General features: G+C 41.5%; 1 protein-coding gene across 1 annotated transcript in view; it reads right to left on the bottom strand.

Annotated features, from left to right (window-relative positions):
• Positions 1 to 25407, bottom strand: part of CREB3L2 (cAMP responsive element binding protein 3 like 2) — a 132696-nt gene that overhangs the window by 47005 nt on the left and 60284 nt on the right. The window contains exon 2 of the mRNA XM_053608617.1: positions 7361 to 7577. Within this exon, the coding sequence (XP_053464592.1) occupies positions 7361 to 7577 (217 nt within the window). The remainder of the gene's footprint in view (positions 1 to 7360; positions 7578 to 25407) is intronic.

Below are 25407 nucleotides of genomic sequence, written 5' to 3' on the forward strand. Positions count from 1 at the left end.
CATATTAGTTTGGAGTACATTGAGTGCTAGTTTTTCCATTCTTGTGATACTTTACTTAGAAGGATACTCTCCAAATCCATCCAGGTAAATACAAAAAACAGGTAAAGTCTCTATCTTTCTTTAGGGCTCAATAGTATTCCATGGTATACATATATCATAGTTTATTCATCTATTTATGAGTTGATGAAGGGCACTTGTGTTGTTTCCACATCTTGATGATTATGACTTGAGCTGCAATAAACATCCTAGTGCAAATGTCTTTGTGGTGGTTTTCATCCACAGTTCCTGGCTCATAACTCCCACAGCCTTGGTTACAGTTTTGTGTTGTTATAAAGTTGGGTGTTAGGTGCAGTAGGCCTCAGGAAACAGAATCTCTCTGACTTCCTCCACCTTTCTGATCATGGGTCAAAAGACTCTCCTTCCAGAGACAGTCCCACCCTATATCCTGAAGGCTAATCACATTTCTCACAATTGTCCATACAAATCTAAGAGGCCAGCATTCAGAGAGCTTCCAGATTGCTGAACACGAGGAGGCTCCTGGAACGTGGGACTCAGGGAGGCCCTGGAAGTTCTGTTCCCCTCCCCCATACCTCACCTCATGCATCTCTGCACCTAGCTCCTTTGTAATAGTCTTCATAATAAACCAGCATTTCCCCGAGTTCTGTGAGCTGCTTCAGCAAATTAACTGAACTCAAAGAGACGTTTGTAGAAACCCCAACTTGAAGCTAGTTGGTCAGACAATTTGGAGACCTGGACTTGTTACTAGTGGGAAGGAGGGGTCAGTCCTGTGGCACAGGGCACTATCTCTGGATAGACAGCATCAAAAAGTTGAATTAGAGGATACCTAAGTGGTGTGCGGTGCTTGGTATGTGGGGGAAAACCCACATTTGGTCACAGAAGTCTTCTGTGCCAATTGTGTTGGTGTGGAGTTTAATGGAAAACACAAGTTTGAGAGTTTTCCAAAAACAATTGATATGGTGGTCTGTGATCAGCAATCTTTGATGTTACCACTGTCATTGTTTTGGGGTGCCATAAACCACACCCATATAAGATGGCAAACTTAATAAATGTTACATGTGTTCTAACTGCTGGCACACTAGCTGTTCCCCATTTCTCTTTCACTCCTTGGGCCTCTCTATTCCCTAATACACAACAGTTTTGAAATTAAGCCAATTAATAACCCTACAAGGGCCTCTAAGTGTTCAAGTAAAATTGAGTCCTATATCTCTCACTTGAAATCAAAAGCTGGAAATAATTATGCTCACTGAGGAAGGTATGCCGAAAGCTGAGATAGGCTGAAGGCTAGGGGTCTTGCAGCAAATAGTTATCCAAGTTGCAAGTGTAAAGAAAAAGTTCTTGGAGAAAATTAAAAGTGCTACTCCAGTGAACTCATGAATGATAAGCAAGTGAAGCAGACTTATTGTTGATAGGGAGAATTTTAGTTGTCTGGATAAATCAAAGCAGCCTTAATATTCCTTAAAGCCAAAGCCTATTCCAGAACAAGACCCTAACTCTCTTCAATTCAATGAAGGCTGAGAGAGGTGAGGAAATTGCAGAAGAAAAGTCTGAAGTTAGCAGAGGTTGGCTCATGAAGTTTAAGGAAAGAAGCCATCTCTGTAACATAAAAGTGCTAGGTGAAGCAGCAGGTGCTGATGAAGAAGCTGCAGCAAGTGGATCTAGGATCTAGCTAAGATCACTGATGGAGGTGACTACACTGAACAACAAATTCTCAGTACAGACGAAGCGGCCTTCTATTGAAAGTAAATGCCAAGTAGGACTTTTATAGCTACAGGGAAGTCACTACCTGCTTTCAAAGCTTCAAGGGACAAGCTAACTCTCTTGTTAAGGGTTGATGTGACCTTAAGTTGAAGCCAGTGATCATTTACCCCTCCAAAAGTCTTGAGGCCCTTAAGAATTACACTAAATCTGTGCTTTACAAGTGGAACAAAGCCTACAAAACCTAGATGATAGCACATGGTTTAGAGAATATTTTAAACCCAATGTTCAGACCTACTGCTCAGAAAAAAATTCGTTTCAAAATATTACTGTTCTTTGGCAATGTAACTGATCACCCAAGAGCTCTGATGGAGATGTACATGGAGATTAACATTATTTTCAGGCTTACTACCACAATATCCGTTCTGCAGCCAATGGATCAAGGAGTCATTTCAACTTTCAAGTCTTACTATTTAAGAAATACATTTCAGGCCAGGAGTGGTGACTTGCACCTGTAATCCTAGCACTCTGGCTGAGGCAGGTGGATGACTTGAACTTAGGAGTTTAAGACCAGCCCAAGCAAAATGGAAAAATTAGCCAGGCATGGCAGCACCCGCCTGTGGTCCTAGCTACTCAGGTGGCTGAAGAAAGAGGATCACTTGAACCCAAGAGTTTGAGGTTGCTGTGAAATATAATGCCATGGCACTCTACCCAGAGCCACAGAGTAAGACTCTGTCTAAAAGGAAAAAAAAAAAAAAAGAAATACATTTCATAATGCTATAGCTGCTAAAGACAGTGATTCCTATAATGGATCTGGACAAAGTAAACTGAAAACCTTCTGGAAAGAATATACCATTCTAGCCAGCTTTAAGAATATTCACAATTCACAAGAAGCAGTCAAAATATTAACATTTCCAGTAGCCTGGAAGAAGTTGATTTCAATCCTCATGAATGACTTTGAGGGGTTCAAGACTTCAGTGGAGGAAGTAATGGCAGATTTAGTGGAAATAGTAAAAATAGGAGTGGAATATGAAGATGTGACTACCTCACTGCAATTTCCTGATAAACTTGAATAAAGTTGCTTCTTATGGATGAGCAAAGAAAGTGGTTTCTTGAGACAGAACCTGCTGCTGGTAAAGTTGCTTATTGTTGAAATGACAACCAAGGATTTAAAATATTACATAAACTTAGTTGACAAAGTAGCAGCAGGGTTTGAGAACACTGACTCCAATTTTGAAAAAAGTTTTACTATGGATAAAATGCTATCAAACAGCATTGAAAACTACAGAGAAATCTTTCATGAGAGGAAGAGTCAATGGACGTGACAAACTTCACTGCTGTCTTATTTTAAGAAATTGCCACAGCCACCTTCAGCCATCACTGTGATTAGTCAACCATCCATAAGGAGGCAAGACCTTCCACTAGCAGAAAGATCACAATTTGCTAACGGTTCAGATTGTTGGCATTTTTTAGCAATAAAATATTTTTTAATTAAGGTATGTGCATTTTTTTAGACATAATGCTATTATACACTTAATAGACCACAGTATAGTGTAAGCATAACTTTTATATGCACTGGGAAACCAAAATGTGTGTGGCTCCCTTTATTGAGATGTTTTATTGTAATGGTCTGGACTCCAACCCACAATATCTCCAAAATATGCCTGCACAGGAAAATACACAGTATGCATAAGGTTTGGCGCAATGCACGGTTTCAGGCATCCACTGAGGGTCTTAGAATATATGCCCCACAGTTGAGGGGGGACTACCATGTTTCCTTCAATACCTCTAACATGAATTCAAGAACCATTCAGTGGATGAAAGCAACACTGTGAGGCACTGATGCTATGAGATAAAGAAGTAGAGATACAGAAGAACGTCACCTTAAGATGTCACTGGGAAGGGAGGTGTGGCAGTCATCTTCTAAGAGGACAACCTTGTGAATTACGCGACCAAAGTGAATCCGTGCTGCCCTGTGTGACCAATAGAATAACTTCCAGAATGCGATCAGCAAAGGTATTGCAGTGAGTCCCTCACTCTGGGGAAAGCCAGCTGCCATGCTGTGGTGGCACTCAAGCAGCCTACAGAGAGGCCCACATGCAGAGCTACCCATTCACCAGCATTATTTTTGCCAACTGTGTGAGTGAGCAACCTTGGAAGTAGATCCTTTAACCCTGAAAAAGTTTTCACCATACATGTGATTTCAACCTCCTGAGAGATCCTGAACCAGAACCATGCAGGTGAGCCACTCCTGATGTACTTACCCACAGAAATCATAAGAGGTGGCTCAGCATCTGTAGCTCAGTGGCTAGGGTGCCAGCTACATACATGGGAGCTGGCGGGTTCAAACCCAGCCTGGGGCTGCCAAAAAACAATGACAACTACAACCAAAAAAAAAAAAAAAAAAAAAATAGCCGAGCATTGTGGCGGTGCCTGTAGTCCCAGCTACTTGGGAGGCTGAGGCAAGAGAATCACTTAAACCCAAGAGTTTGAGGTTGTTGTGAGTGTGATGCCATGGCACTCTACCAAGGGCGACATAGTGAAACTCTGTCTCAAAAAAATAAAAAAGAAATCATGGGAAGTAATAAATGATTATTACTGTTGTAATTCATTATTGGGAGGGGGAGACATGTTACACAGAAACAGCTCATTAAAATATAAGAGATATTGGAAATAGAGGCATCAGAGGAATTGAGAGAATTTTTTGAGACAAAGTCTTACCCTGTTACCCAGGCTAGAGCGCCAGGGCATCAGCCCAGCTCACATCAACCTCCAACTCCTGTCCCGAAACACTCCTACTGCCTCACTCTCCCAAGTAGCTGGGACTACAGGTACCTGCCACCACACCGGGCTAATTTTTCTATTTGTCGTAGAGATGGCCTCTCTCTCTTATTCACGCTGGTCTTGAACTCCTGAGCTCAAGTGATTCTCCTGCCTCAGCCTCTCAGAGCACTAGGATTACAGGCATGAACCACTGCACCTGGCCAGGATCGGAAGAAATCCTAACGTCATTTAGTTCAACTAATCATTTAATGCTAAAGTCTACTCTTAATACAGTAAAACTAAGACAGGAATTGCTTGCATCTTCCTAAGCTGAAACCCAGAAGGAGGCTGACTTCCCTACGTAGTCACACAAATGAGGACTATTTAGTCAGAACAGGGACCACACCCCTGTGTCTAATCTGAGGTCATTCCTGAAATCAATTTAAATAAGACATTGAGAGAGCGGTGGGAGGGAGCGCGGGAGGAGACAGAAGGAAGATGAGAAGGAGGAGAGGCAAGGAAGGCGGAAGAAGAAGAGGGAGAGGAGGAAGAGGAGAGGAAGGCAACAACACCACAAAGGGGACAGGGGACAGAAGAATTGATTTGTTGAAATGCCATGCGGTACACACTCTCCTAAGTTCTTTAAACACATCTCACTTTACCCTCACAATTCTGTATCCCCAAATTATTTTAGTTCTATTTCTTCAACCCCACCCCACCCCAGAAGGCTTCCCTCACCCCATTCCCCTGAGGTAGGGAAAACTTACAAGCTACAGAGAAGGATTGAGGCATCTTGCACTTAGACACTCATCAGGAAAAGAATCTGAGCATACGGGTAAGGCTTCAGGAAGGTCCAGCCGAGAGAGAATCCACTAACAGATTTGGGGCATTCCCTTCACTGAGGGTATTAAGGCTGCTGATCAATGTAATTCTATTCAAAGGAAGAATGTATCGGAGATGGAAAATTTAAGAACCGACAACATTACCTGTCCCAAGATAAGATGTTACAATGGCCCCAGAATTGGTTCTTCCACGGACACTAGAAGATCTAAGAAGCTTCCAGGAAGGAAGCTTTTGTGGGACAAAGTCAGTGCCTTGTTCAAGTAGATAAAAGCACTTGCCTTTCACCAGAGGGAGGGTGAAGAAATTGGTTCTTTAGAGAGCCCCATCAAAAGATGCTGCCACAGGCACAGAGGTGTAAGGAGAGAGGGGGGAACACTTGGGCAAAGCAGAGGCGGTCAGGTTAGCAACCATTCCCCCGTGAAGAAGAGGCATGCGCTGAACTGGGAATAAAAAATATACACAAAGTACTAAATTATCTAGTCATCCCTGAAGGAAAACAAAACAGAAATGCAGTTTAAAAAAACATATATGCCTTGGAGAATTTGGAAAATACAGCTTTTACCAATTCAACATCTATAGGGTACAGGCTGTCTCTGAATTAGGGACATGACATATTACTGAGAATATCTTTAGGATGGATTTGTATGCAACTCAGATCACTGATGAAAAGTGCACATATGGTAATAACAGTGATAATAATACTATAATGACTCAGAGGTGGTAATAATAATATAGTATAATACTGTAATAATACTACTACCACTGTACTGTAATAATCTTACAGAAACTATTGTGTCCTTTTAATGAGAACAAGTAGAACATAATAGTAAACTCATGAAAAAAGTTTAATAGGAGATAGAAATTTATAAAATTCTACCCTAATACGAATGCTGTGCTTGCTATGCTTATTTTGATCTTCTAACCCAATCAAAAATAACCTTTCCATCACAATAATCAATCCACTGCGCCACTCAGCTATAACTGATGCTTTCATTGGACCACTGCCTTTCTCGTGTTCCACTGTTATCACTTTATCCTTTTCGATTTGTTTTGAGAGTCAATGCTTTCCCAGTGAATGATGGTGTCTGGCCTGTCTCCAAACACTGAAGTATCTCTACTTTTGTTTCCACTGTAATCACCTTTCTCCTTGCTGCAGGCTCACCTGGACCTCCAGTGGACTTCCACTTGGAATGCGTGGTCATAGGGTAAACACAGATTCACACAATTGAATTAAAAAGTTAGACAAAAGTGATGCTGTGTGTGAGCCATCATATAAATAATGAAACTCACGGCTAGTGTAAAGATGCCGTGCCAACAAACCACTTACTCCCTGAGAGTTTGTTTACATGTGCAGAAGGAACTAGCTCCCTAATTACTAATTTAATTAGTTAACTATAAATTGGGCTTATAGGGAGACTTGGGAACATGCTGGTAAGTACTGAAGGATTGTACTGGTAAGGAAGTTGGTTCATCTGTAACCTGGGGACTGCCGGTAACATCTCTAAAGCAAGAAAGACTAGACCTCTATCATTGCCATACTTGTAACATTGATGATGGGTGTGAAATAGTAACCAACAAGAAAGTCTAGGTATGTTCACGAAGATCCCAGAATAGGGGATCAATGGAGTATGCTGGAAGTGGATTAAGAGAATTCCCATGAAGTTTCTACAGAGAAGAGTGATCATAAAAATTTTTTCTCAGAAAAAATGATGTGACCTCTTAAAACAATGGCCATACTGGACAGTGGGAATTATCAGTCTGATAGACGAGTGGATTTGCAAAAGGCTGCTTTGCTGCCCAAGCCACAGGGCCAAAGAAAGTAGCGACCATACCTCAGTTAGAACAAGGTCCCAGGGACAGTCTGGTGCACACGAATGTGTCTTGTACCTCTTTGCATTTCTCCACTGCCCAAGCACAAAACCTTACACACTGTCGGTATTTGGCTAAAGTGGTTGCTAACGATAACATACTCTCTACTCTAAAGGAGCTCAGAGTCAAAGGTAACAAGATCCCAGGGGTTTCCCCACTCTGAGTTTACCATCGTTGAAGCTGTCACTGGTGGTGACCTGGGTCAATGGTGACTGGGCCCGAGGTTCCTCGCACAGGGAGTAGCTGTGCTCAGCCTGGATGAGAGGCGCTGGGGATGTGGGGGATGGCTCCACCTCCATCGACACGCTCTTCTCAGAGAGGAAAGGGTCATTGAGGAGCTGACCCAAGACATTCTGGGAGAACTCATCCAGAAGTTCTGAGAAGTGCTGCAAGAAACAAACAGGAGAGAACTCAGTTTCTCTTTGCATGATCTGATGTTTACATACATATCAATACCCAAGGCAAATACACCATCCACTGCTTTATATGAAGTCTCTTAATGTGCACTATCCAGTTATCTAGACAGTGTAGAAAGCCACCCCCTAATTCAGTGCCTTAAAATGACCACATCTGTCATTTCTTTGTCTTCAGTGAGTTGGTGAGTTGGTGAGCTGATTTCACATGGGCTCCCTGACACAGCCACATTGCATGGGAAAATGGGCTGGAGCAGAGCCGGGCTGGGGCTCCCTATATCTGGGCCTCTCTCAAGGAGGCTCAATCAGGCAGGGTTTCCTCACATGTTAGCAGAAATGGTCCATGAGGGAAAAAAACAAAGCTGAATGGCCTCAGAAGTAACACACCATTCCTCAGAAGTAACCTACACATTCTTTGGGGCAAGGCAAGTGACAAAGCCAGATTCACGGCTGAAACAACAGACTCCATCTCTCAGTGAGAGCAAAGGCAGAATCTGTCATCTGCTTCTCTCATAGCATCCAGCTACCCTAACCTTAGAGCTTTAGCTCTAGTGGCATCTTCCACCTTTCCTTCTACCTCCATTTTCATAAAGTTCAGTGGTAGCACTTAGATATCCATGTGAAAATCAAGAATTTTCATTGCCCCCCCTTCAAACCTCACTGTTTGCAATCTCTTAGTGCTATACCTGCTTTGTTAACCTCCTTTCTATACTAGAAGCATCCTCAAGTTTAAGCAATAAAATGATACCTGTTGGTCTGTGACTCAAGGAAAGGAACATTTAAGGAAGCAGAAGTGGTTCTAATAGCTGGTACCAAAGTGAAGTTTTAATTTTCATTTTATTATTGTTTCTAATAATAACAGTGATTCTAAACCAGGGGTGATTTTGCCCCCTTAGGGACATTTGGTAGTGTCTGGAAACATTTTTGTTTTCACAACTGGGAAGAGCTGTTGGAGTCTAGTGGGTGGAGACCCAGCATGCTGCTGATGTCCTATAATGTACAGAATAGTCCCTCACCCATCCACATCCTACCATTCACAAATAATCATCCAGTCCAAAATATCAATGGTGCCAAGGCTACAAAACCCTGCTGTGTTGATCTTCAGACCTGGAATATACCCCTATCAGTAGGGACGGTATTATAGATGGGCTGCAGCTCCTTCAGAGAGGGAAGGTGTAACAGGAGATGGAGGAATCCCAGGGAATGTTCCTACACCATGGCCATAGTGTGGTGGGAGCTGGAAAGTTCATGGTGTTACAGATGGAGGGGGAGAAGATTAAGAAAAACCTGGAAAGGAAAAAAGCCCAGGCAGTGGGGAGAATAGAGAGAAGTTGCCTCTACTGCCTTTGAACTTGGCACTCTCCTGTTATAGAAGTGCAGTGTAGCTTACCTAAAATATTGCCAATGCGAGACATGTAGGTCATCTCAGTAATGACCCCCAGCAAATAGTACCATCTCCCATCCACACTCATCGGCAAGGTGATTCTGCCATTGCTCTCACTGAGAGATGGAGTCTGTTGTTTCAGCTGTGAATCTGGCTTTGTCACTTGCCTTGCCCCAAAGAATGTTCCTCAAGAGTCAGAATCAGGGAATGTGCCGATATGGCAAGCATGGGACACGGCTCCGTGTCATCAGGAGACAATGCCAGAAAGCTCCCAGCCTCAGACACATCCTGATAGCATGCTTGTCTATGAGAACAAGAGAGGGTGTTTGGAAGGGAGTTCTTTGAGTACAAACACATTTAGAACTAGGAGGTCCTTAGGAGTAACTAAAATAATAATCCTCACATGCCAACTGCCTGCATCAGTAACACAGTTTTGTGTTAGTCTTTTCATAATGAAATAGTTTAAGCATTCAGAAAAAAGTATCCATACACTCACACACATACAAGACCTGATAATTGAGTTTGAGAACTCATCCTAGAAAAAGTACATACCTCATCACTGAATATCACTATGGTCACCTTTGAAGTACTCTTCTTGGGAAGCTATGTACCTATGCCAGCACCCAGTCCACTCTTCAAAGCAATTTTGGTACTTTTTCTAGAATGGCCATCAGAGCTGTCATCAGCTCACAAAACACACAAGAACAATAATAGACACCACTCAGCAAGATACCACCACAAGTCAACAAGAACACAGCTGTGAGACACTGATATATTGAGGTTATGAAATGTTACTGAGCTGTTTGTACAGTGCTGCCAACAGTGCACAGTGGCAAACTTAATTGTCACACCTTCTACAGCAAAAGCTCTGGGGTCCATTTCAGAAAGAGTTCCAAAATTGGTGTGAAGGGTAGACTAGGCACTGACATCAGTGCATAGCTTCCCAAGAGGAATACCTTGAAGGTGACCACAGTGATATTCAGCCATGAGGTATGTAGCACTTTTCCTAGGGTTAGTTCACAAACTTAATAGTCAGACCTCAGATATGTACACACACACATGCGCACGCACACACACACATATATGGGCTGTCTGGAAAGTGTTTGGCCATGTATATTTCTATTTTTCATATTACATGGATGGCCATATACTTTCCAGACTGCAAATATAGATCTATCGATAGATGTAATAGACATAGGTACAGGTATAGATACATAGATATCTATATAAATATCTAAAGGATTATGTACGTAGTCATTTAAAAATCTTACTTTCACACAGTTGCTGCTGCAGACTTATTTTCTTTGCCTTTTTCGTGCTGTCTTCCTTTTGTTAAGAAATGAAACACGAAAGAGTGTTGAGGCTCACATCCATTTCCTTCATCCCTCTCAAAGTTAACCACTGGACAGAACCTGGCATTTATCATTTCCATCTAGGTCTTTATTCTTTTACTTTATGTACATGTTTCCATTTCATATATGAGTCTTTAAAACCTTCAATAAATTGTACTATACCTCATACATCCTTCTGCCACCTTCTGTTACAAAAAATAAATTTAGACTTATTTATGTTTATACGCGTAGTTTTATTTCATTGATTTAAACATCTGAATTGTATTCCACTGTATTGATCCATTTCCTCTTGAGAAAATTTTAAGGGCTTTTTTTATTATATGCTATCAGTATATTGTAATAAATATTCTTTAACATGAGGGGAACTTTTAAAAGCATACAAATTCTGGGTTGTGCCTGTAGCTCAAAGGAGTAGGGTGCCAACCCCGTATGCTGGAGGTGGCAGGTTCAAACCCAGCCCCGGCCAAAAACTGCAAAAACAAACAAACAAGCAAACAACAAAAAAAACCCATACAAATTGTTTTTTTTATTTTTTATTAATATTAAATCATAGCTGTGTACATTAATGCGATCATGGGGCCCCATACATTGATTTTATAAACAGTTTGACACATTCTCATCACACTGGTTAACATAGCCTTCCTGGCATTTTCTTAGTTATTGTGTCAAGACAATTATATTCTACATTTACTAAGTTTCACATGTACCCTTGTAAGATGCACCATAGGTGTAATCCCACCGATCACCCTCCCTTCGCCAATCCTCCCTTTACCCTCCCCTCCACCATATGCCCTTCACCATATTCTTAGGTTGTAACTGGGTTATAGCTTTCATATGAAAGCCACACATTAGTTTCATAGTAGGGTTGAGTACATTGGATACTTTTTCTTCCATTCTTGAGATACTTTACTAAGAAGAATATGTTCCAGCTCTATCCATGTAAAGGCTGCATAATATTCCATGGTGTACATAGAACACAATTTATTAATCCATTCGTGGATCGATGGGCACTTGGGCTTTTTCCATGACTTAGCAATTATGAATTGGGCTGCAATAAACATTCTGGTACAAATATCTTTGTTATAATGTGATTTTTGGTCTTCTGGGTATATACCTAGTAGAGGAATTATAGGTTTGAATGGCAGATTTATTTTTAGATCTCTAAGTGTTCTCCAAACATCTTTCCAAAAGGAATGTATTAATTTGCATTCCCACCAGCAGTGTAGAAATGTTCCCTTTTCTCCACATCCATGCCAACATCTCTGGTCTTGGGATTTTGTGATATGGGCTAATCTTACTGGAGTTAATAGAGATCTCAAAGTAGTTTTGATTTGCATTTCTCTGATGATTAAAGATGATGAGCAGTTTTTCTTTCTTTTTTTTTTTTATTGTTGGGGATTCATTGAGGGTACCATAAGCCAGGTTACACTGACTGCATTTGTTAGGTAAAGTCCCTCTTGCAATCATGTCTTGCCCCCAGAAGGTGTGGCACGCACCAAGGCCCTGCCCCCCTCCATCCTTCCCTCTCTCTGCCTTTCCTCCCCCCCATGACCTTAATTGTCATTAATTGTCCTCATATCAAAATTGAGTACATAGGATACATGCTTCTCCATTCTTGTGATGCTTTACTAAGAATAATGTCTTCTACTTCCATCCAAGTTAATATGAAGGATGTAAAGTTTCCATTTTTTTTAATAGCTAAATAGTATTCCATAGTATACATATTACCACATCTTGTTAATCCATTCCTGGGTTTGTGGGCATTTAGGCTGTTTCCATGTTTTGGCGATTGTAAACTGAGCTGCAATAAACAGTCTAGTACAAGTGTCCTTATGATAAGAGGATTTTTTTTTTCCTTCTGGGTAGATGCCCAGTAATGGGATTGCAGGATCAAATGGGAGGTCTAGCTTGAGTGCTTTGGGGTTTCTCCATACTTCCTTCCAGGAAGGTTGTACTAGTTTGCGGTCCCAACAGCAGTGTAAAGTGTTCCCTTCTCTCCACATCCACACCAGCATCTGCAGTTTTGAGATTTTGTGATGTGGGCCATTCTCACTGAGGTTAGATGGTATCTCAGGGTGGTTTTGATTTGCATTTCTCTAATATATAGGGATGATGAACATTTTTTCATATGTTTGTTAGCCATTCGTCTGTCTTCTTTAGAGAAGTTTCTATTCATGTCTCTTGCCCATTGATATATGGGATTGTTGGCTTTTTTCATGTGGATTAATTTGAGTTCTCTATAGATCCTAGTTATCAAGCTTTTGTCCAATTCAAAATATGCAAATATCCTTTCCCATTGTGTAGGTTGTCTGTTTGCTTTGGTTATTGTCTCCTTAGCTGTACAGAAGCTTTTCAGTTTAATTAAGTCCCATTTGTTTATTTTTGTTGTTGGAAATGCCATGGCAGTCTTCTTCATGAAGTCTTCCCCCAGGCCAATATCTTCCAGTGTTTTTCCTATGCTTTCTTTGAGGATTGAGGATTTTTATTGTTTCATGCCTTAAATTTAAGTCCTTTATCCATCTTGCATCAATTTTTGTGAGTGGGGAAAGGTGTGGGTCCAGTTTTAGTCTTTTACATGTAGATAGCCAGTTCTCCCAACACCATTTATTGAATAGGGAGTCTTTCCCCCAAGGTATGTTCTTGTTTGGTTTATCGAAGATTAGGTGGTTGTAAGATGTCAGTTTCATTTCCTGGTTTTCTATTCGATTCCAAGTGTCTATGTCTCTATTTTTGTGCCAGTACCACGCTGTCTTGACCACTATGGCTTTGTAGAACAGACTAAAATCTGGTATGCTGATGCCCCCAGCTTTATTTTTATTACTAAGAACTGCCTTAGCTATACGGGGTTTTTTCTGGTTCCATACAAAACACAGAATCATTTTTTCCCAAATCTTGAAAGTACGATGTTGGTATTTTGATAGGAATGGGATTGAATAGGTAGATTACTTTGGGAAGTAGAGACATTTTAACAATGTTGATGAGCATTTTTTCATATGTCTGTAGGCTGTGCACCTGTCTTCTTCAGAGAAGTTTCTCTTCAAGTCCCTTACCCAGCCTGCAATGGGATCACTTGTTCTTTTCTTGCTTATACGTTTGAGTTCTCTGTGGATTCTGGTTATTAAACCTTTGTCGGAGACACAACCTGCAAATATCTTCTCCCATTCTGAGGGCTGTCTGCTTGCTTTACTTACTGTGTTCTTGGCTGTGCAGAAGCTTTTTAGTTTGATCAGGTCCCAGTAGTGTATTTTTGAAGCTGCTTCAATTGCCTGAGGGGTCCTCCTCATAAAATACTCACCCAGACCGATTTCTTCAAGGGTTTTCCCTACACTCTCTTCTAGTATTTTTACAGTTTCATGTCTTATGTTTAATTCTCGAATCCAGTGAGAGTCTATCTTAGTTAATGGTGAAAGGTGTGGGTCCAGTTTCAGTCTTCTACAGGTTGACCCAGCCAGTTCACCCAGCACCATTTGTTAAATAGGAAATCTTTTCCCTACTGAACATTTTTAATTGGCTTGTCAAAGATCAGATAATGGTAATTAGCTGGATTCATCTCTTGGTTCTCTATTCTGTTCCAGACATCTACTTCTCTGTTTTTGTGCCAGTACCACGCTGTTTTGATCACTATCGATTTATAGTATAGTCTGAGGTCTGGTAGCATGATTCCTCCTGCTTTTTTATTTCTGAGTAATGTCTTGGCTATTTGAGGTTTTTTCTGATTCCATATAAAATGAAGTATTACTTTTTCAAGATCTTTAAAGTATGACAGTGTAGCTTTAATAGGGATTGCATTAAAATTGTATATTGCTTTGGGTAGTATGGACATTTTAACCATGTTGATTCTTCCCAGCCATGAGCATGGTATGTTTTTCCATTTGTTAATGTTTTCAGCTATTTCTTTTCTTAGAGTTTCATAGTTCTCTTTATAGAGATCTTTCACGTCTTTTATTAGATAAACTCCCAAATATTTCATCTTCTTTGGCACTACTGTGAACAAAATAGTCCTTAACTGTTTTTTCAGCTTGACTATTGTTGGTATATATAAAGGTTACCGATTTATGAATGTTGATTTTGTAACCTGAGATGCTGCTGTATTCCTTGATCATTTTTAAGAGTTTTGTAGTAGAATCCCTGGTGTTTTCCAGATATACTATCATATCATCTGCGAAGAGCGAAAGTTTGATCTCTTCTGACCCTATATGGATACGCTTGATTGCCTTTTCTTCCCTAATTGCGATGGCTAAAACTTCCATCACAATGTTAAAGAGCAGTGAAGACAATGGGCAGCCTTGTCTGGTTCCTGATCTGAGTGGAAATGATTTCAATTTAACTCCATTCAATACGATATTGGCTATGGGTTTGCTGTAGATGGCCTCTATCAGTTTAAGAAATGTCCCTTCTATACCAATTTCCTTAAGTGTTCTGATCATGAAGGGATGCTGTGTATTATCAAAAGCTTTTTCTGCATTGATTAAGAGAAACATATGGTCTTTGGTTTTTAATTTGTTTATGTGCTGAATTATACTTATAGATTTACGTATATTAAACCAGCCTTGAGACCCTGGATTAAAACTGACTTGGTCATGATATATAATTTGTTTGATATGTTGCTGGATTCTGTTTGTTAGGCTCTTGTTGAATATTTTTGCATCTATATTCATTAGTGATATTGGTCTATAATTTTCTTTTCTTGTTGGGTCTTTTAATGGTTTGGGGATCAGGGTGATGTTTGCTTCATAGAACGTGTTGGGTAGTCTTCCTTCTTTTTCTATCTTTTGGAACAGGTTGAGTAATATAGGTACTAATTCCTCTTTAAAGGTTTGGTAGAATTCTGACATGAAACCATCTGGTCCCGGGCTTTTCTTTTTAGGGAGGTTTTGTATGGTTGATGCTATTTCCGAACTTGATATGGGCCTGTTCAACATTTCCACTTGATTCTGGCTAAGTCTTGGAAGGTGACGTGCTTCCAAGTATTGGTCAATTTCCTTCAGATTTTCTTATTTCTGAGAATAAAGTTTCTTGTAATATTCATTAATGATTTTTTTAATTTCTGAGGAGTCTGTTGTTATTTCGTCTTTGTCGTTTCTGATTAATGAGATTAGAGATTTTACTCTTTTTTTCCTGATTAGGTTGGCCAAAGGTTTATCTATTTTATTGACCTTTTCAAAGAACCAACTTTTTGATTTATTGATCTGTTATATAATTCTTTTGTTTTAAATTTCATTTAATTCTGGTCTAATTCCCATACAAATTGTATGCTCCATCTTCAGAGACTAAGGTATTTGTAGGCCAGGACTCAGTAGGTCAAAATCACCCATATTAAATCCACAACCACCACCACCTGTGATTCTCCATCACTGAAGGTCGCCTCCCTTTCCACTCACCATATCTCTCCTTCACCACTTTACAGTTAAGGCCCTAGAAGTTTACAAAGTTCCTAGAAGTTCAGATATGCCTAAGGTCAGAGAAAGATTCAAGAATTTTCCAGATACCATAGGCTAAACTTTAGATAGACAGTGAGAATAAAAAAATAATAAATAAGAAAATTAAAAAAGAAAAAGCAAAACCCATGCTTTCCCAGAGCTTAAAACAGGCAAGTGCTTCTCAACGTTTTATGTGCACATGAAATTACCTGGGAATTTTAAGATACAGATTCTGGTTCACAGGTCTACATGGGGCCTGAGATTCTGCATTTCTAACCAGCTCCCAGGTAACGCTGCTGGTCCACTGACCATACTCAGAAGCAAGGAATGGAACAAGGGCAAGGCTAAGATTAGAACCAGATTTCCCGATTTTACAATAACCCAAAGTCAGCGCCTAACTCCCAAAGTAGCTCCCCAAGGACAAATTTACTGGTTGCCTGATGGTGATATTTTGCAACTATTTGATAGAATTCCTTTCAAGACCAAAATTAAGTTAAGAAAAAGAGAAATAAATAACCTGAAATGTAAAATGTACATATAAGAGTTAAGCTCACAGTCCCGGCATTTCCAAGCCATGATTCTATTGTGAACTACAAAGCCAACTCTGGCCAGCTATGCCGGCTTGCTGAGGCTCATGAATCCCACTCTACTCATGGCTAGCCTCTCTCTCGGTGATGGCCTGGGCTTTCCCATGGAGGTTGTCCAGGTTGGCCTACTCTGCTGACACCCTGTTTTCTTTCTCCTGAGCAGCACTAATCAATGTTTTCATGAGCATCCCCTGGATAAGCAATAATAAACTCTCTATCACTGCTAGACTTCCATGAAGTCCCTTTACTTCGGATTATATGGTAATTATAATGTTACCAAACAATGTAGCCCTAATGATAGGCAGTTTGGCAGAATTCACCTCTGTTATCAATTGCATTATCATACATAACTTTCCTTCTGGAAAAGGATGTTCCTCAGAAGCCTAACTGTGCCTAACCACCCACTTACACCCAGGAAATTACAAAGTGGAGAGCACTGAGAAGGTTTAGGGAAATGTTTTTGATTGAAAAGACAGGCCCAACTAGGCCCAGCCAGATGCTGTGAGTCAGCCCAGCAAATTAATTCCATCTGGCTCTGCTTGGTAGCTGTGGGCTCTAGGCAGGGCTCAGTAGACAGGTCAACATTCCAGCGCTGATGCAGGGATCATGCCAGAATGGGCCCATCATTAATACCAGCCAGTTACAAAGGGACATTATGGTCCTGGAGGCCAAAAACCAGAGAAAGGAGCAAAGGAAGCCTCCAAAAGGGATCTTGCAAACACTTTAGCAAAGGATGACTCCTGTGAACTAAGAGTGAGGGAATTTTAGTTTACTTCTTTCCAAGACAATGGCATAACATCTTACCATTCTGCCTAATGTTTTAATCAAGCTTTATAAGCTTACAAAGTACTTTCATAGCCTTTTCCTTGCTTAATTCTCACAACAGTCCCATGAAGTTGGATTTAAACACACTGTCTGAGATCTCTGTCACCTACTCAGAGAACTTGAACTAAGGTCCTCATTTCAAATTGACTGGATTTTCCCCACATTGTTTCACCTAGGAAAGAGGTATTTGAGTCTCACCATCCACCTGCATAGAAAGGTTCTAACAAGCATGTAACCATGATGGTGATGACGATGAACAATGTTCCTGATAACATTGGGTGCTAGGACAGTCTGATGGACTAAGTGCTGGACATATCTGATTTTTGGAAAATGAGCTGGGTGCGCTCCTGTGAAAGCGATACATCCCCATGCATAGATAAGAAAACTGGAGCTCAGGATTATGCCCAGAGTCGCACAGCTGATGAAAAGTGAAATTGAGATTCTATCCCAAGTCCAGCTGGCTCCAAATCCCGTGCACTTGCCACTACAGCAAGCTGCCTCGTGTGAGTTAGACTCTGTAGCTAGACAAACACAGACTCACAGATCATCTTCTGCTGTGAACATGTAGTCCTCTGCATGGAAACTATGGAAACACGCCAGGGACTGTTAGATGGAAAGGCTTCCGGTATCACTTTCTGTAGCACATCAGCACTAAGGATGGAGACACTACTACCGGCCCACATGAGAGGAAAAGCACAACTAAATTCTAGAAAAGGGCAAAGGGAGAGGGGGGAGGCGGGAGGGCTCAGTAAGCTCCCACCATTATAATGGGTACAATGTAGGAGTGCACAGTACACCTCCATGATGAAGAACTCAAATACAACTCGGACTTTTCCTAACAAACGCAACAACAATGTAAACTAATCATATATACCCTTATATTAATTTGAAATTAAAAAAAAAAGAATGAAGATACTCATTTGCCCTTAATGCACATTTCTGCCAAAGAGTTCAGAGGAACATCCCAGAATCTCTGGGCTGGGAAAAAACCTCCCGGCAGGCTCAAACCCCTCCCTCCTAATAGGAGGTCCTTCGTTCAACTCAGTGAAGACACTTGGCAACCTCCTTTAAGAATCTGTGTCAATTTCTTGTCTCTCTATTCTCTAAAGACCTAGCATTTAATATCCTCCAACAACCCTATAAAGTCTTGTCTGCTTTTATTCTTACACACAATACTTTCAATCCAATCCTAATAGTTTCAGTGTGACATCATGGCAATATAGCTTTGGAACCAGACAGCCTTGAACTAGAACACTGGCTCCCAGCTGAGCAAGCCAGAGCAAGATACTTCCATTCACCAAACTTCGGTTTCTTCCCCCTGTAAAGTGAGGTTAACATTAGTACCAGCTTGTGTTGTGAGGTTTAAACTAAACAATGAGTGTAATGTACCTCATACTTCCCTAGCATAGCAATCTTTTAAAAAGTTCTATTAAACAAAACAAAACAAAAAACTAACATAATTCAAACAATAAGATGCTGGTGTTTCCTACTTCCCCACCAGCTTCTCACATTGTTCCCCTTAGAATGTCTTTTTGTTTTCCTCTTTACCCATCAGGAAACTACCTAACGAAAAACAACTATATTTTTCTTATAAAAGCCCCCCAGACACACACACAGCTGGACTTGGTGTTTCACAACTAAAACCCTTTGAATAAGTATCTCTTAATTTGACATGTTTTCACTTTTCTCCGGTGTCAATGCCAATGTACATAAATATTTTATCGTTAGGCCTTATAAACTTCATGGTGCAGATGTAAACTTTTCTACCAATCATCCTCTGGGCCTAGCCCAGATCATATATGTTTCAACAACTGTCTGGTTTACATACTATCACTCTATAACATCCTAGCAAAATAGAAGATAAAGCTGAAATAGAGTTGAACGTCCCAACAGGTACAAATATACAATTAAATGTTTAAAATGTACATCCAAATTTCCGAATCAGACAAATTAGGATAAATGCTTATCCTAATAAGAATTACTTATTTCATTAAAAATCATCCTGGCTCTGAAGCACTGAGTTTGCAGGTCACTAACAAATAGTCAAAATAGCTTTCAGGGATAGAGTGGTGTATAATCTAGGCCACTGTCTGCTGCTAATGATCGCCCCAAGATCTGAGGTCATAGAGGGGAAGAAAAGGGGAATAAGGTTGGAGGAAAGTGAAGAATTCAGTTTGTTCATGAGTTCAAACAACCCACTGCATAAAGCTGCTAAGCTGTCTTCCTAACTGTGCTCTTTACTGAGGTTCACACATTCATCAGACACCGCAGGAAGCTCTGAGCAAGGGTGTGCCAAGAGAGAAGCGGGCAGGACAATGAACGCAGGTCGGGCCTGCAAACAGATGATCCTGTGAAATGGGTCATCCCAAGAGTACGTCTTGTACCCCATCATCCAGAGCGCTCATGAAGCATGGTATAAAGCAGTTTTGTCATCCCCTAGTCAGCCAAAAGGGTACCCTCTGTGCACAGGTTCACAGAAGAGTGTGGGACTGGACCAGGTAAGGACCCAGGACCTGGTTCCAGCCCTGTGCTTCACTGGGACTCCACTCTTCGGGACTCCATCTCTTCGGGACTCAGTTTCCTCACCCGCAAATCCCTGTGTGTATGGAGAGGTGATGGAATATGCTTTAGATTTGAATTGTAGCTCGTCACACTTTGTTTGATTTGTGGGCCTTTTGGAGAATGTGATGAATGCTCTGGACTGTCCTGTCCAAGAAATGCCCACAGCCACATACACCCCAACACAGGAGGCTCACCCACCCCTGAATTCCTTCCACAGATTGGAGGGGGATTCTACAGCCCCTGGTTAAACACTGCCAGCAGAGAAAGTGGTAATAACACACGAATATTTATAGATCATGGCTAACAACCTATTCAGTTATAATACCCTATCATTTTCTAAAACGTTGCAGGCAACATAAAATAGAGCTACAAAAGCTTTTCAACTTGGGAAAAGGAAGAGGGAAAACACCTTCTCCTGCTTCGGGGGTTTGTTTGGATTTGCCACTGTAACCCCTGCTCAGAGACAGCAAAGCTGTGGCCCAGCGGGTGATGGGGCTCAGAAAGCAGAACCTGGCTGCTGGCAGCAAGCATCAGGCCAACCTCCTATTCTCCAGTCCTGCCCACTGGGAAACCAAGTGCTTCTGCTGCCTCTGACTGACCCAGGCAGGCAGAGGAAGAAGACTTTGAAATTTAAAACCAGGGCTAGAACCCTCGCCTCGAGCACAGGATGGCCCAGAGACTGAAGCACGGAGGAGGCTGTGTGGTAAAGGCAATCTGACAACCCCACAAGAAATAATTTAAGGGACACACTTCAAATTCACTTCAGAAATCAAGCTTCCCCTCCAGCAAACACACTGTCAGCCTCTATTGCTCACGGGGAGGAGCTGTGCTGGGCTCTGAGCATCTACTGGGCACCCTCACTTCTCCTCTTGCAGGGAAGAGAAGGGGCCAGCTCCCCAGGGCGCCACCTTCATGGGCAGAGCACCTTAGACCTGAGTGGCTCTTACATAAGGACCCTGAACACAACACACAGAAAAGGGCCAGATGCCAACCAGGAGGGAAAAGCTGACCTTGTCAGAGCCACAAGAAGAAAAATGGCTCACTGAGGCAAACCCCAATACAGTGAAATGTCAAGAGTACCCAATTCTCTTCTGGCACAAAAATTTAGATACATTACATATTTTATATAATAAATAAATAAATAAGTAGGGGTCTCTTTATTACACCAGAGGTTTAGGGGCTTGGGGAGTTGTTTTGAAGTAATATTTGATTTACTAAAATTTCACCAGTTGCAACAAGGAACTGTTCTTAAAGGGCCATACATATTACAAAACAAACATACTTTGATGGGTAATAGCCAGATGTACCCTTTTCTCAAATAAAAAGAAGTGTGTGAAACAGATTAATCAAATTATAAAGGCATGAAGGATGCTATATAAAGGAACCCTATTATAGATTCATCATTAGGGTATATTTTAGGTTTTGTAAAAAGAGTCATCCTGGGGAAGGAGAGATGAACAGGCAGGACACGGCAGATTTTTAAGGCAGTCAAACCACTCTGTGTGACACTGAAATGGGTGCGTGTGTCCAAACCTACGGAATTTCCAATACCCTGAGGGAACCCAAATGTAACTACGGGCTCCGAGTGACAATGATGTGTGGATGCAGGTTCATCACCTGTAACAAACAGACCCCCCATGAAGATACCGGACCAGGGGTTATATGGGAAATCTTTGTACCTGCTGTTCACTTTCTCTGTGATTTATTTATCATGTAAATGCGAATTTTTTACATGTAACATTTGCTTCAAAGCTCATGCCCTAACACTAATTCATTTTAAGCAACATAATTTTCATTGTTAAAACAAGTAACAATGCACTTGCCCCAAATCCAATCCAATTCCAAATGGCCTATGGCAGTTATTAAAATGTGATGTAGATGAAGTCCATTGTTTCATCTTAAGAACGTGCACCCATAATATAGATAAATGAGTTAACAAGATTAAGGGAAAAATTCCTCACAGGTGGCTCCTACTGGCAAAGGAGAGACTCGGAGTCAGCAAGCATAAAACAAATCCAGACTGCCTTTCATATATAAAAGCAAATGCTCCCAAAGTGAGTTTCTGGTAGGATCTTTCTTCCTACAACCCAAGGGTATCCAATGCACACCCACAAGAACAAAGGTAATAGTAAGAAAACATAATAATATCACCTTCCATGTTCAATGCTCAGAGCTTTACATATGACAAGACACATCCACGCCAGGGTGGAGCTGGGGGAGCAGCGTGGAGCAGAGCTGGACCCTGCTGCCCACTCTCCTTCCTCTGCACTCTGAGCACAGCCCCTGCTGCCTCCCAGGCCACCAACACAGAGACCTCAGAGCTCAGATTCAGTTGCTGAAAAAAAAAAAAAGTTGTAATTTTAACTTGGGTCTGAGAGCAGGGCAATCTCCCCATACAGGAATCCATGGAGGAAATCCTCAGGATCGATCCTGTTAGAGCAGACAGAACTGTTCCAGAAATATCCATATCAGATGGAGGAGTCTCTTTGATTTGTTTCCAGAACCGCAAACCATCCCCCCGGTCCTTCTCTTGCCTCTTCCTTATACCACACCAGCTAGCTGAATCTCAGCAATAAATAAAAGCCTGTCAAAATCAGGACAGGGCCAGCCACTTGGGGCGGGGCGGAGGCAGTAACAGAGCCTGGCGTTCTGAACTCTCCACCTGTGGAGACCGGGCTGCTGAGAGCAGCAGCCAACCCCAAGGCCAGTTCTTCCCTGCCCCATTTCTCCACTTTTATACCCAAATCCAGACTAGAGCTCCACGCGATACCTCCATACTCTCCGACAGGAACCCTGATGACCCAGCAGGACTTTCTGCCTTGTCTATTCCATATGTCAAGGCTAAGGAAACATTTGCTTTTAGCCCTCCCATACTTAAAAGCCTCCCACATAAACCAATTTAACTCCAAATTCTCCACAGTTAGAGGAAAAATAGATTTAAATTTCTTATTCACCCTGTTAAATCCTCTACAGTCTCTTCCTGACTGGTGTTTTATTCCTTGTTGATACCCCCTCCCTTCATTTTCAGTTTTCAACCATTTTACATTCTCATTATATAGATACATTTGGAGGGTTGGTTTGTTTGTCAGACTCTTCTAATTGTATCTCCTGTCCTCTCTGTAGCCATGAGCATCTCCTCTCTGGTTCTTTCCATTCTCTAAAACAGAAAACATCCTCATTTCCTTTCTCTTAGCACACATTTTCCATTGTCAACATTTCAGCCTTTCCCCCACCAGGGAATATCCAGGGCCTTTCCTCATATCCTGCAGGGAAGGCACAAGCTAAGATAGTCATTGTTTCTACTCTCTTGGGTTCTACTGTAAGAGAACAAAACCTAGTGTTCTGCCACTCCAGAAAAGTTTTGGATTACGACAGCAGGCCCCAAGTCCTAGAACTAGTAAAGCTGGAAGAAATGGTGAAATCCTCTGAGTCGACCTGGTCATTCTAATTTGAGAAAACTGAGATCCAGAGTGGCATGTGACATCAGAGTTGAGGGATGACCTCTGACACTACAGCCTCTGTAACAAGAGACACAGTGGCTAGACATAAGTAAGCATGACAAGCAGGTGACTGAAGAGGGTCCCACAGACTCATCCCATGCAATGCTCTGAAGAGGACACTCATTGAGGAGAATTCTGCCTCTGTATCAAGATCCGATGCCAAAGAAATCAAGTGTGAAACATTTAAGGCATCATGAAGTTTGCAGGAAAAAAAACAAATGGTGTTCAGGCTTCCTGGAAACCTATATTTTATTTATGAGCCAAATATGTCATAAGCATTACTGAGATAATCTCATCCCTAGAGGGCCACACTGGGGACAAGGCAAGTGCCTCAGAAGCAGTACAAAGCACTACCTGTCATGTTTAAATGCACAGGGAGTGACTCACTGCCAGGAGGTGCCCCTTCACCCCCAAGTAAGAGCAACAGCGATTTCAGAGGTCATCAAGCTGGGAGAGCCAGGCAGGTTCTGGCTTCTGGCCACTTTGGCTCTTGCCCTGTCAGACCTCACGGGCATGCCCCACCTCTCTACAATTCGGCATGCTGAAACATACCAAGGGCTCGTAGCCATGGGAGGCAGGGTTTTAGGTACTAGACTTGTGAGTCAGAAGACATATATTCTAAACCAGCTCTGTAATTTTTAGGAGTGACCTTAGTCAAATCAGACATGCTGTCTGCCTCATTTGAAAATTAGCAATACAATCTGCCTTTCAAAACTGTAGTAAAAGTAAAATGAATTCATCAGCAGTCTAATCTGGATCTAACATGGTTTTATAGTAAGTGAAAATTGGCTGAGAAAGCCGTGGATGGGCTATGAACACGAATAACTACTGCATAGTCATCCACGTGGGTTTTTTCTTCATCGTGGGGAGCTAGGGAGCAATGGCAGTTACTGGAAGCAGCCATTGGCCGTCTGCTCCTAAACGTTCCTTCCTCTCATGAAACTCAACCAGCTAAGGAGATGAACCTTCCTGTGTATTTCCAAATGCTACTAGAACCCAAAGGCAACAGCCTTCTTGGGATGGAGATCTGGAAAAAACTGGAAGTGAAGAGCCACCTGTTGTCTCTCTGTCACCCCACACAGCCAGCCTCCAGGCAAGCCATTAACTCCATCACATCTCTAGACATGAGAGAAACTGGAAAAGCAAGTGTCATCATTTTAATGAAGAAGCTGAATTTAGTCTACATTAAACCCCTACCACAACCCCCTAAAACAGTGGTTCTCAACCTGTGGATCACGACCCCTTTGTAACAATGAAAATACATTGTGGCATTAGGAAAGTTGAGAACCACTGCCCTAAAAGAAGCAGAATTTGATGTTTCTCTACTCACTTAGAATCATTCCTTTTGTATAATAATAACTTAATAAATGTTATCTGTTTTATTGCCTGTGTTACATGCCTTGCTAAAACTGGGGCAAAGGATTAGGCCTTTCTCTGATCTGTCAGCCTGTCAGCACTATCCAAAAAGATGAGGCTCAGTGAATACCATTTTTTCTTAGTGAACTCACGCTAGATTCCAGGTTGCCCATTTGCTTACTAAGGGGCATGATGTTCAGTTCATTAATTCATAAGTAATAAATCTTCCTTTTCCCTTTCTGAAAACCAGGTCCATATCTCCAGACTCAAACCATCTCTCATATGCCCTATGATTTATGATTCCTTGATCGTTCAACAACACCACTTTGATGATATGTTTCTTCTGTCAGTGAACTTTTGTTCTAACCAGTAATTATAATCTCTATGCAAACCTCTCACCCAAACTTTTATGAAGGAACTAGCTAGAGCTAAACTGAATTAATACCACCAAGTTCTGCTTTCAGACAACCAAAGTAAACCAGCATAAAAAATGAGATCATTACCCACCGGGCAACTGGGAGTCCATGACAGAGCGCCAACAGGAAGGAAGTAAAACAGAGTCATTTGGTGGAGAAAATGTCCTGCCTATGCTTGAATATTCTCTACCCTAATTCTAAGCAGTAGCCAGCCAAATCTTTTCCATACATGGATATCTTCAGGCTCCCAAAGTTTTCTCTGGAAGTGGGTTTAGGTACTCCTAAAGGTATGTCTGGAGAAGCTTTGCCCTCCAGCAGATGTTCCGTCATCTGGACACAGTCCTGCCACTCCTCTTGGCTTGACCTTGGTAGAGTTCAAAGTTTAAGGAAGGAGAAAAAAG

Source organism: Nycticebus coucang, chromosome 11 (assembly GCF_027406575.1).
Source record: "Nycticebus coucang isolate mNycCou1 chromosome 11, mNycCou1.pri, whole genome shotgun sequence".
Taxonomy (NCBI): Eukaryota; Metazoa; Chordata; class Mammalia; order Primates; family Lorisidae; genus Nycticebus; species Nycticebus coucang.